Here is a 12,853-nt window from a genome sequence, read left to right as displayed (position 1 = left end):
CAGGGACTTGAGGGGCGTGCCCAACGCAGGGCATGGCCCCCGCTGAATGCAGGATGCCGTGTGGGAACTCTCCATCAAGGCGGCCTGGTGTCCCCCACCCCATTCCCTGGGCTGAGGGGCAGGGCCTGGGTCCTAGGGTTTCAGTTGTCTTTGACCCCCTCCTTCTCCCCAGCCCAGCACCTTGCAAACACATGGCAGGTAGCCAGGCGTGCTGGGAGAGGTCCAGGGGGGGAGGCTGCGTTGTGGACGGGCTCGAGGGCATGACAACTTGATCTGTCAGGCGGAGGGAGCTGGAGAAGATGGCGGCGTGAGCAGGTGCCAAGTGGAGAGCTGGCAACCAGCCGCTGAGTTGGCTTGAGGCTGTCCAGCAGTCCTGCTCCCCTGGACTAGATGGGATGGACAGGATTGCTTTTCCCACCCGGCATCCATGCCCTGCTCAGTGGGAGCAGTGCCCTGCCTCACTCAGATTCCACCGCCTGATGGGCCGGGTCTGCTCACTCAAGGTCTTCTATCGCCCTGGCTACCGTGATTGGTTTGGGGATGGACACATGACCCAAGTCAGGCCGGTGAGAGTCAGCCTCAAGGCTTCTGTTCAAACCTGTGTTTGGTTTCCTAAACTGGATGTCTGCAAGTCATGGTGAGCCTACCACCACGAGAGAAAAGCCTGCCTGAGAATGAAGCCAATTCAGAGGAAACTGGGCTGACAAACAGAAAATGAAAGCTTCCTGATGTTATTGTCTGACTGCCGGATCCAGCCATGCCTGAAGCCAACATAGCCTTGGACTTCCCAATTACCATAGTTCCTATATTCCTTTTATCTTTCTTTTTGGGAGGGGGGCCTTATCTGGCTTCTGCTTGCAACCAAAGGTATCCTAGCCTTCAGCCCCAAGCCTGACATTAGCACTTTCTTTCTCTTGTCCATGTGGCGTGTGGTTTTGGGTCCTATGAACCAGATCAGAGACTCTGAGGCTGACCAAACCCATCATGTCAATGCCTGTAGAGTCTTTAGTGGGTCAAATTCTTTCCATTTACAGTGGTGGCTCAAGGTTTTAGAGAGGCAGGAGTAGAGGCTGCCTGGCTTAAAACCCAGCTCCTTCCCCGACATACCACATGACCGCAGACAACCTAACCTCTCTGTGCCTCAGTAAACAGGGTCACGGTAGCTTCTGCCCCACAGGGTTGTTGGGATGCTCACGTGACTTACGTAGCTATAAAGGGCTCAGACCCGGGCTGAAGAATGAGCTCGATAAGCATGCCTATTATCACAGCTCTCCTTACATGGGGACCCCGAGATCCAGGGACGGGGAGGGATTTGTTGAGATCGGCAGGCAGCGATCAGCCCGGCCTTGAACCCACGCGACCCATCTTCTGGAATTGTTACCAAGCATTCTTTCTAAGGAATGGAAGTCAGGCCAAGTAAGTGTCTTAATAGCAATTTATCTGCATTTCAAAAAACCATTTGAGTTGGTCTCCGTAATGTGCAGTTGATCTGAGGAAGCCGCTGCTATGACACTTGCCTTTCTAGCCTCTCCCTGCCCCAGGGATGGCGTTTGTGCTGCCAGAACGTGGCAGCCCAAAGGTTAGCCCAAGGAGAATGCCAGGGTCCTGGAGAACGGATGGGGGGGAGACTGTCTCCCTCTGTGCTGTGGCCTGAGCTGGGCCAGCTGACCTTGGCAGACAAGCCCCGACCGAGCCGGCAGGGTTCCTCCCCGACAGTCGCCCCAAGGATCACCCAGGCCAGACAGAAATCGAGGTGGCCTTCCCATGCGCCAGCGGCGACGCACACGTAGCCCAGCTCCCTGACTCCCTGGCACGCTGCCCCACCAGAAACAATCTGTTTTCACAGGTGCTAACGGCCCCGTCTCTCCTTCCCCAGCAGACGGCTATAAAATGTGTCAGAACCCACCCCGGGGACATAATCAGTGTCTCACTTGGCACCAAGGCTCACCTGCCCAAATCACGTGCCGCCCAGGGGAGTGGCTTGGGGCTACGCGGTGGAACCACCCGCTTCTTGCCCAGCCGGGGGCCAATGGAGCCTGGAGGCCTCCCTGGAAACGCGGGGCCCTGGGTGGGGGGTGGGGGTGACGCACTTACAGCGAGCCGGCCTCCACGTTGGGGCCCCTCACGTAGAACGGGACCCTGATGTCAAACTCGTACGGCATGGACTTGCCCTTCACCAGGCCGAACTGGCCGATGTGGTAGCCGTGGTCGGCGGTATACACGATGTACGTGTTGTCCAGCTCGCCCGTCTCAACCAGCATGTTGTAGATCTGAAACGCAGGCGAGGCGGTGAGGGGGGGCAGGGCTGCAGGCACCCTGCGCCCTCGGGCCCGTCCCTTCTCAGCTGCGGGTCTTTACTGCATCTCACTGCTGGGGTCGGCGGTGGGGGGGGATCCTGGGACTAATGCATTTCTAACTGCAATGATTGCAGCCTCCCCACCTCCTGTCGCTTCCTGCCCCCCCTTCTTCGCAGCGTGTCTCCCCTTCTAGCTCTTTGGCGTGTTTGTGGCTCCTCAGGCCCTTGAATTAGATTGGGAGCTCGACAAGGGCGGGAGCTTTCGTCCCGTGTTCTCTGCTGCATTCTCATGGCCCTGGCGCTCAGCCGATGCTGCTTGCTGGATGGATGGGTGGATGGATGGATGGATGGATGGGTGAACAAATGAATGAATGAGTGAATGAATGAATGAATGAAGGTATGCCGTGGCCTGGGGTAGGTGTTAGTGGTCTACAACAGCGCTGTCCCACAGAACTTCCCGCGGAGCTGGTGAGGTACCAGCGCCGTCTGAGATGGTGGCCCCAGTCGCATGGGGCTACTGAACGTCTGCACGTGGCTAGTGCGACCATGACACTGAATTTTAAACTATATGGATTTTAATTAAATTTATGTATATATGTCTGTATGTCTGTATTTAGATTTTATTTATTTATTTGAGAGAGAGAGAGAGAGAACGAATGGTGGGGAGGGGCAGAGGGAGAGAGAGGGACAAGCCAACTCCCCCCTGAGCAGGGAGCCTGTTGCAGGGCTCGAACCCAGGACCCAGGGATCATGACCTGAGCCAGAGGCAGACGCTTAACCGACTGAGCCACCCAGGTGCCTCATGGATTTTAATTAGTCGGTTAAGCGTCTGACTTTTGATCTGGGGGTCGTGAGTTCAAGCCCCATGTTGGGCTATATGCTGGATGATTTTTAAATAACCATGGATAAATAAAAAATGTATATACCACACGATGGAATATTATTCAGCCATAAAAAGAAAGATGTGTGTTACACATGGATGAATCTCGAAATTGTGATGCTGAGTGAAAGAAGTGAGACACAAAAGACCACATGTCCGTGATTCCACTTCGAGGAAGTGCCCAGAAGACACAGGTCCACGGACACACAAAGCAGGCTAGCGGCTGCCTAAGGACAGAGGCGGAGGCGGTCGGGGTGTGATGGCGGGGGCCATGGGGCTCCTGTCCGGGCTAACGAGCACATTCTAAAGTTGACTGTGCCGATCACACGGCTCTGCAGATTAAAGCCACTGGGCTCTACTTGCGTGAATAACAGTTCGCGGACTGTATCTCAACAGAGCTGCTCAAAACGTACCGAACGGGACAGGCCCGGCACCAAGCGTCACGAAGGCAGAGGCTGTGTGGGGACCGCTCAAGGCCACTTCCCCGGGGCTGCCACGCTGCCTGCTCACCCTGCCTCCGTTTCCCTTCCTCTGCAGCCCACGGCGCTTGGGGCCCAGGGAGGGTGGGGGGAGGGCGGCCTACCGTCTCCATGGAGTCGTCCACGGACATGAGGGTCTGCAGGCGCTTCCGCTGCAGCATGTTGGTGAACTCCATGTGGATGGGCTTCATGGGCCCCGTGTAGCGCATGATCCAGTGCTTGTCGGGGTTGGGCGCGTAGTTGTAGCTCGGTGTGCTGCGGGGGGAACACGTACCCAGCTCAGGCCGGGTGTGGGCACAGCCCTAGCCTCCCCAAATCCCCAGTCCCCTAGCCTCCCAGGTCCCCAGCCCTCCAGATCCCCAAATCCCTAGTCCCCTAGCCCCCAGGTCCCTAGGCCCCCAGGTCCCCAAATCCCCAGTTCCCTAGCCTCCCAGATTCCCAGTCCTCCAGGCCTCCAGTTCCCCAAATCCCTAGGCCCCTAGCCCCCAGGTCCCCAGACCCCCCAGCTCTCCAAATCCCTAGTCCCTTAGCCTCTCAGGTTCCCAGCCCTCCAGGCCTCCAGTTCCCCAAATCCCCAGTCCCCTAGCCCCCAGGTCCCCCAGGCCCCCCAGCTCCCCAAATCCCCAGTCCCCCAAGTCCCTAGCCCCCCATGCCTCGGAGGGCAGCCTCCTGCACCGCGTGAGGGTCCATCTGGGGAAGTCGCAGCAGCACACCAGGGGCTCTGCTAAACCTTACGGGCAGCGTTTCTCCAGCGCGTGGTGTGCGCGTGGGAGGACCGGGGGTCACCCAGCCTTAAGCGACCCGGGGCCGCCCAGGTGAGAACATCAGCCCCTCCGGCTCAGCTCTGCCAGCCCACCCACGACATCAGGCCCCAGTCTCAGTCTGGGGTGAGTCCCCTAACACTTCCCTGGAATTCGCTCTGCTCTCTTTCTTAAGAAGGGGAGAGGCTCAAGTCCAGAGCCTCCGGCAGGCACGGCCCCCCACTCGAATTTCTCAGCCTCGTGGTGATTTTTCAGTTACCTCGGGCAAAGGAGGGCTACTGTGGTTAAAGTATGACTACAGAGCTTCCTTTTGCAATAGATTTTGGTTAAAAATAAAAAAGAAAGAAAAAGGACATCGGCTACAAAATCAGATCAATAACAGTCATGGACGTAGGGCCGAAAACGTGAGGACAGTGCTCGAGTGTACGTTTGTCACAATCACTCTTCCCGCTCGTTCTCATCTCCCAGTTACTGAAGATGAAACAGAGGGTCAGAGAAGTTCGGGGACCTGCCCGCAGGCCCATGGAGCGGGCGGTGGAGCCGGGGGACTCCGTGACTTCTGCCGTGGGGTCCCCCATGATGACTCATGATACTGAACTAATCACCAGAACCTCCGATTTCTACGGAGCACTGACCATGTTCCACGCGCTGGGCGCAGCTCGGGGGTTCACCTCCGCCCATCTCACTACCACTCACCGCCCTAGGAGCAGGTGCCACGTTTCCTGCCCCAGCGAACATCCTGAGGCCCAGCAAGGGGCTAACTTGCCAAAGGCAGAGCTGGGCTTTGAACTCCAGGAGTGGACAGGGTCGCCCACTGCCACCATAACTGCCTCCCTGACGTGCAGGCCTGTCTGGAGACCCTCCCGTCCATACGTGCTTGGCCATAAGTTTGGCCAAGACACTCCTGCTGGAGGATGGAACAGCTGAAACACACAGGTTAATGTGGTTCATGGTTCTGGAAGCTTCCAGGTGATTCTAGTCATCTAGTACTCTGTCCCAAACCAGGAGCACTTCTGGTCACCTCAGCTCACGCCAGGCCCCGGGATCTGAGCTCTGGCACACCCCACCAACGTGCGGGGTATCCTGGGTGGGGTACACCGCCGACAGGAAGTGCCCTATTAACCCCACAAAATGTGGCATCCCTCGTGCTGGTCTGGTTCCGCTCAGATCTGACCCCCTCCCCGGTCAAAGCTTTAAAGAAAGCTTGCGTTTCCACTGCCTGAAGACAAAGGCTCTTCAAAATGGCTATGAAGAAAGCAAGGGGTGGCGAGCAGGGATGAGGGCAGGAAGCTCCCGAACGCCTCACCTGCGCCACCAGGCCCTCCACAGAGTATCAGCGTGTTCTGGGCTAGGGGATGACGCTGCAGCTTTGGACAGCCTGACAGTTATGGAGACCGGTGCTACCCAGAGTGGGCGTGAGTCACAAGCCTTGAGATTCCTTCTGGACTTTACTTTGAGTCCCTGGCTGGTCTCCCGCCGCTAAATCTAAATCCAGCCCAGCCCGGCCCCCACCTCTACCTCCTTTGATTAAGACCAAGGCCTGGCTCTCCTGTGGGCCGGCTTAGGGCCTGACCCGCCTGTAGAACGTTCCTAGGAACAAACTCCCCTCCCCCACTGAGGACCTGGCAGGGGGCTGCTGGGGGCAGGGGCTGCACAGACTCGCCCTCGGAGCCGGTTGGCGGTATGGGAAAATTGTTCCCGGAGGCCCAAGGGGCCGGATTCCAGGAGGCAATTTTGAGCAATCATCCCTGAATCTATTAGATTCTATTAAGCTGGTGTGTGCCCTCGAGAACAGTGAGGGGTGGGTTTGTCAGAAGTCTGCGTGGAAGGATTCCCGAAGCCCTTTCTTGGAGACCTCTTTCGGAGCAGGGTCTCAGCGCCGGGAGGCTGCAGGGCCTGGGGACCGGCTCCAGGCCAGTGCCGGCTTGCTGGTCACCGCAGGAGGCCGGCCTCCTCCAGGGAGGAGGTCCCATTTTCACAAGAATCCAGACGCTTGCTGAACAAAGAGGGAAAAGCCTCACCTCCTTAAGAATCTTAGGAATGTGTGGTGTGTTCACCGCGGGGCCTGAAGGGAGCCTCCCCTCCCCTCTGCTGCCCTCCAGCTCGTCACTGTGCCTCTGGAGGGGGGGCGGTGAGGACCCTGACACCCACCGCGGCCGGGCTGTCAGCACCGCCGGGCTCCTACGGGTCGTGCAAGGCCCGTGAACCCACGATCAGACGCCACACCTCAAAGGGAGCTCTGGGGGCTGGTGGGGGTTGGGGTGTCTCTGTGAGGCTACGTATGCTTCTGTGTGTGTCTGCGTGTTTGCGTGTGTGCGCGTGTCTGGGTGTAGAGCTGTGTTCATATGTGTGTCTGTGTCTTTGTGGGTCTATGTAATCTGCGTGGACCTGTGTTTGTGTTGATGTATTTGCGTATCTGTGTGTATCCTTGTGTCTGTGTGTGTCCGTGCATCTGTGGGGGTATGTGTGTACATGTGTGTACATGTGTGTACCTTTGTGTGTGTCTGGGTATCTACGTGTGTATCTATTTGTATCTTTGTACATTTCTGTGCGCTTGTGTTCGTGTGTCTCTGCGTGTATCTGTTTGCACCCTTGTGTGGGGCAGGGAGCGGGATGGGGCCCCGGACAGGTGGAGCGGCAGCGTTTGCGAGGGCCCATGAGGCCCACGTCAAGAACGGGACACCAGGCTTGACTGGGTGGCAGTCTCACCGGAGCCTCCGGATCGAAAGATCTGGAACTCTGACCCACCAGCAGGGCCCTGTCCCCTCCTTCCCCCCCTTGACTGTCATAATTAAATATCCCAGCTGCAGAAGTTTCTGGTTTTTGGTTTTGTTTTGGAAATGATTATACCCCAGAGATAGGAGAGCCTTCCAAACACACCCCTAATAAGGCGATGGGGGTGCTCTGGGTAAGTAATAGCAGGCGTTACTCATGTTCAATTTCTATAATTTTCATTTCAAAGGGAAAATAAATGAGCAGGCAATGTCAAACAATCTCATGAAACTCTAGGGCTGCTGGGGAGGAGGGATGCCAGCGCCGCTTTTAAAGGAGAAGCTGCAGAAGCGAAGCGGACCTGCCCCCCGCCCCCCAGTCCCCGCGGCTCCTGAGGTGGGACTGAGCTGCCCACGCTGCCCACAGGCCTCCTCCCCAAACAGGAGGCCGCCAGTGGGGGTGCAGGTGGGTGGGGGCAGCCCCAGCGGCGGAGCGGGCTGGGGGGGCGGGCAGGCAAGTCAGGTGTGAAGAGAGGCAGTGCTGCCGGCTGGGGAGCGAGGGGGCGCCGCGGCCCCTGGAATGCGGTTCACCATCTGTCCAATCTCCTCCCCAAAGACCAGGGGATCAGGAGGTGAGCACACCCCCTCACCCTCCCCGAGCCACTCGGGGCGCTGTCAGAAAGTAATTACAGCAAGGGGACGCGGAGGGCAGCACAGTGTGATTATAATGACAATTAAACACCCGGAACATTCAGGCGGATTCCAAATTGCCCTGTCCTTGTCGCCCCAATGTCACAGCGAGGGCTGCTGTGTAGCACTGCTAAGTGGGAGGTGGCTGGAGGCAGGGAGAAAGAGAACTTTCCAGGAAGATTCGCTAGCCAGCTGGAGGGAGGAGGACGGGAGGGGTGGGCAGAGAGATGGGAGGTGTGGCTGGGGGCACGATCTGAATCTGGCTCTGCCATTTACTGGCTGCGAGTTACTTTGCCTTTCTGTGCCTCGGTCTCCTCATCTGTGGAATGGGAATGCCAGGTGTGGTAGGCAGGTTCCATGACAGCTCTCCACGGCCCCCCCACCCCCTTCCTGGCATTCGCATCCCGTGTCACCCCTCTCATACTGGCAGCAGTGGTCTGTGCGACCAAGAGAATAAGGCACAGGGGTGGTGTGTCACTTCCAAATTAGCGCACGAAAGACTCCAGCTTACATCTCAACCTCTCTCGATCTACCCCCAATCCATTCCTCCATCTTAGATCATTTGCTCTGGAGGAAGCCAGATGGCTGCCATGCGGTGAGGACACCCGAGCAACCCTCCAGAGAGGCTGGCCGGTCGGGGAGCTGCCGTGCGAGTGAGCCCCGGGCTAGCCGCAGGTGGCTGCAGCCCTGGCCGACGCCTGGATTAGAACCTCAGGAGACCCTGTGCTAGAACTTTCCAGACAGGCCACTCCCAGGTGCCTGACTCACACACACTGTGACCTAATACACGTTTGTGCTTTTAGCTGCTCAATGTCAGGGTAACTTGTCATGCAGGAATGGATAAATAGTACTTCGAGGGTCGTTGTGAATATTGAGGGATTTGGTGCAATGTAAGGACTCAGCACGGAGCCTGCCATGTGGTCAACAGCTCAGGAAAGGCTGCTGAATATATCCACGGTCTGATGAAGCTACGGACCCCGTTTCAAAAAAAATGATTTAAAATGCATAAAATAAAATACACAGGGTCACAAAGGAAACCCATTATACTGCAATGCCGGTCCACGCACAGACCTCCTGCGGGGACGACGAGGGTCCCAACTTAACAACACTGCTGCCTCTTTGGTCCATCAGCCAGGCTGGCTGGATTTGCGTCTGGTATTCCCACAGGCGAGCAATGCATTCCTGGGTTCTCTGAACCAGGAGGATTTGAGACAAAGCACAGCTCTGTCATGGTCATGCCATTACCATCCTGAAGCACGACCCCCCCCCCCCCACACCACCCAGTGGCTCTGCGGGCAGGGGGCCGAAGCTTACATGTGCTGGGACGCGTTGGGGAAGAGGCTTGAGTATTGGGGGGCGGAGTCCTCGGGGCCGTGGGGGGCCGCGTGGCTGATGACCATCAGGACGGGCCGGTGTGGGTACATCTTCTTGGATGTGCGGAAGAAGCTCACGCTGTCATTGGTGATGAGGTCTGTCAGGTAGTCCTGGGAGGCAGGGAGAGACGGGAGGACTTGTGAGGAGCTGGGGCACCACAGTGACCCAGGCAGACAATCCCTGCCCGCCCCCCCCCCCCCCCCGGGGCCAATCGTCCAGCGGCAGAAAGACAATCAATGAGCAAGGAAATGGTGCTAAAGGAGGAAAAATAAGCAGAAGGGCTCAGGGAGGATGGGGGAGAAGTTATGATTTGTCATTCCTTTATCATGGATGTTAAGATAATACTAGCTCACACTTTTGAGCGCCCACGGTATGCCAGGAGTAGTTCTGTGCTTGCTTATAGCAGTTCATTTAATTCTTACATAACCGTAGAAAGTAGGTGTGATGAGAATTCCTGTTTTCCAGAACAAGAGATTAAGGCACAGGGAAGTTAAGTGAATGGCTGTTGTCACACAGCTGGTAAATATCGCAGCCAGGCTTCCTAAGTCTTGGTTCCTAGACCTGAAGTCTTTCGAAGGTTCCTGAAATACCGCTGAACAGAGTGGGGCCATCCCTGTATTCCTGGAGTGCTGTGCTGGGGGCAGGGGCAGCTGACCATGTAAACCCACAATCGAGACAGTGACAGTGTGGACAGATGAAGGAAATAAGCTGTGACGAGGAGCTGGAGCGGGGGCATACTTTAGCTGGGGCAGTCAGGGAGGGCCTCCCTGAGGAGGTGACATTGGGGCTGAGTCTTGAGTAATGAGGAGCTGGGCATGGGATTGATCTTTATGACTGGGGTTCACCCTCAGCTGCCTATCGGGATCCTCGGGGAGCTTTGCTGAGGTGTGAGCCTACTCCCAGAGATGCTGGTTTAATTGGTCTGTGGTGTTCCCCAGGCACTGGGCTTCTTAAAAGTTCCTACCGGTTCCGATGTACAGCCAGCACTGAAAATCTCTGGTCTAGAAGAAGGGTTCCAGGCAGAGAAAATGAGAGCTGCAGGGCCTCTGAGGCAGGAAATGAGCCTTTGCTATGTGTTTGAGGAATGTCAGCAGGAAGGAGTGGCACAAACAGAGGCAAGCAGGGGGTTCCGAGAGGTGACAGCCGCTTAGACACGGGGCAGGATGAGAGAGGAGCTGGAGGAAGAGGACTGGGCAGAAATCGAGGGCTTTAAAAGCTCAGCTAAGAACCTGAGATTTGCCTAAACTCTTCTTGGACTTGGTAAAAATCTTTAGCTGCTAATCTCTCACGATGGTAACAAGTTCCTGAAATTTACCTTCTGCTCCCTGGGAAGCAGCTCTGTCCAAAATGATCACTTTCAAAATGAGGTATTATTTTCGAGAAGAAAAATTCAAGAAGCGGCTACAGCTTCTACCCCGAAGTGAACTGTAGGACGTGCCCATGCTTCCAAGACACGCCTTCAGGGACACTTGAACACTGCACCGGATGCCCAAGGATGGCCACTGCAGCTGTGTTTATAAAGTGAAGTGTATCGCAGCGACCAGCCACGGGGACGTGACTAACGAGTTTACGCTGCTTTCATAGTAGGCAGGGCTGTGCAGACATGACAGGGAAGCAGGTCTGTAGTTACTGTGATGGAAAGTTGTCCAAGATCACACTGTTAAGGGAAAGAACGAGCTACTCTCAAACCAGGAAGATCCCATCTTTTTTTTGGAGGGGAGAGGCAGGGTGTAGAGGACACGCCAAACCCCTAACTCCATCTGCTTTTGAGCACCAAGGAAGAATCTAGGACAGATATCAGTGTGCGAACTGGGGTCTGGGATAAGGGGAGACAAAGGGAGAAAGTCACTTGCTACTTTGTATACGTTTCCTGGGATACTTTTTATGACTACTTTTGGGGAGTGAAAAAAGGTTTTCTACGGGGATTCTGTAGAACTTAGTACACAAAAATAACATTATAGGTCGCCTAAATCACAGAGCTAGTGCTACAGTCGTGGAGCATGACCTGAAGGGGCCGGGAAAATGACGGAGGGAACTGTGGACGGGGCTGTGAGCACGGTGGGAAGCCACGGGGGGGCTGCCGTGCTCCGTCGTAACCCCATCCTCACTGCTTGATTTTGGAACTACGTGCCTACTTGGCTGTGATTAAACATGTTTGTTAAAAAGCCACCATGAACATCCCTTCCCAGGAGAGACATACAAGGCGATGATACGACATCCGGAAAGAACACACTCGAGCCGCCTGGACCGACATGGACCAACCTTACCGGCCTGACCCTGCGTGAGATACGACACTTGTGTATACAGGCGAACACCACACAAAACGTTACGTATTGTTTGCGATATCTGCATATGGGATCGTAGAATGGAAGCCTCCACGGCGGTCAGCGGGAGGCTGGTTACCTCCCTGGTGGGGGCGCAGCAGGCCAGCAAAGGGGGCCTGGCAGGGGGACACGGGGGCTCCTATGGCCCATGATATCGCAGGTTCAGAAACGTGTGTGGTGTGATGACCGGGTCTGCCTCTCCAGGCTGGCAGGGGGGGTTCAAGCGCGAGGAGATGAAAGGCCCTTGACACGGTGCCCTGCACGCAGCCAGCTCCTGATAAGTCGGCTGACACCGGCTGTCCTGGTGGCGGGGCAGATCGTCTGCATATCCGAGAGCACCCACCCTCCTGGGTCCTCCTCAAAGCCACTCCGACAGCAGCTAAGGCTCTGCTGACCTCCGCCAGCTGCGGCATCTGGCACGCTGCACCCCCACCCCCCCCAACCGTCCATGCGGATGGAAGGGGATACCACCCTCACTCCAGGGGTGGGCGGTGTGACCAGGCTGGCCCATGAGGACACGCCATCTCTCTGGCCATGGTACTTGAGCATGCAGACATCAGAGTGAGGGGTAAGGGGACCTGGGCCGGGGTGGAAGTGGCACCATCCAGTCACTGAGCAGATTCAATAGACAGGATGTGTCCATTGGCTGCATGTGGGGGAGGGGGAGCAGCCACCCCCCCCCCCAAGCCCTGCCACCTGGTTTTTGGTTTGGGTGAAGGATACAGAGATGGGGGGTCCAGGAGAAAGAAAATGTCAGGGCGAAGGCAGGAGGGCTAAGTTCTGGACGAGCTGAGCTAGGTGCCTGCTGTCAGCCAGGAAGGAGTCAGGGATGCGGGTTGTTCACAGGAAGGGTGAGACAGAGGAGGGGACCAAGCAGGCTAAAAGGTGAATTTTCCAGAACCCGGAGATCAGCTGATGGATTATGAGGAACTCCCCTCTCTGTCCCCCCTTCAGCCCTGCACCAGGCCCGTTCCCGGTCTCCTAGGTGAGGGGCTAGACTTGCCCTGGCGCACTCCAGGCTGCGCCGGTGGGTGGGTGGTGATGCCGGCTTCTGGGCACTTCGCTCCTAACTGGAGTGTAGCAGCCACAGTGGTGCCCGCCCCCCCCCCCCCATCGTGACCTCTGATCGACTTTGATCAGTAAACCAAGAGGAACCCAATCCATCTGCAGAGACTGCTAGCCTGCAGCTCGACAAAAGCGTCCGTTTCCCCCAAATGGTCATTTAGTCGAGGAAGCGTGTGGGGGGTGGGGCATGCTCCTGGGGAGCTCGGTGACAGGACAGGCTGCCCGTCTCATGCCCTACCTCGTTCTCCAGGCTTGGCCTTTGCCACCGTTTCT

General features: G+C 56.7%; 1 protein-coding gene across 3 annotated transcripts in view; it reads right to left on the bottom strand.

The window, feature by feature from the left end:
• The window catches only part of SULF2 (sulfatase 2), a 112,622-nt gene that overhangs the window by 17,762 nt on the left and 82,007 nt on the right, over positions 1 to 12,853 (bottom strand). For all 3 annotated transcript variants that reach the window (XM_026503686.4, XM_026503685.4, XM_057312483.1), the window contains exons 5-7: positions 9,132 to 9,301; positions 3,760 to 3,910; positions 2,095 to 2,270 (exon numbers count right to left, since the gene is read on the bottom strand). In XM_026503686.4, coding sequence (XP_026359471.1) covers positions 2,095 to 2,270; positions 3,760 to 3,910; positions 9,132 to 9,301 — 497 coding nt within the window. The remainder of the gene's footprint in view (positions 1 to 2,094; positions 2,271 to 3,759; positions 3,911 to 9,131; positions 9,302 to 12,853) is intronic.

Source organism: Ursus arctos, unplaced genomic scaffold (assembly GCF_023065955.2).
Source record: "Ursus arctos isolate Adak ecotype North America unplaced genomic scaffold, UrsArc2.0 scaffold_16, whole genome shotgun sequence".
Lineage (NCBI taxonomy): Eukaryota > Metazoa > Chordata > Mammalia > Carnivora > Ursidae > Ursus > Ursus arctos.
This window is presented reverse-complemented; position numbering and strand designations above follow the sequence as displayed.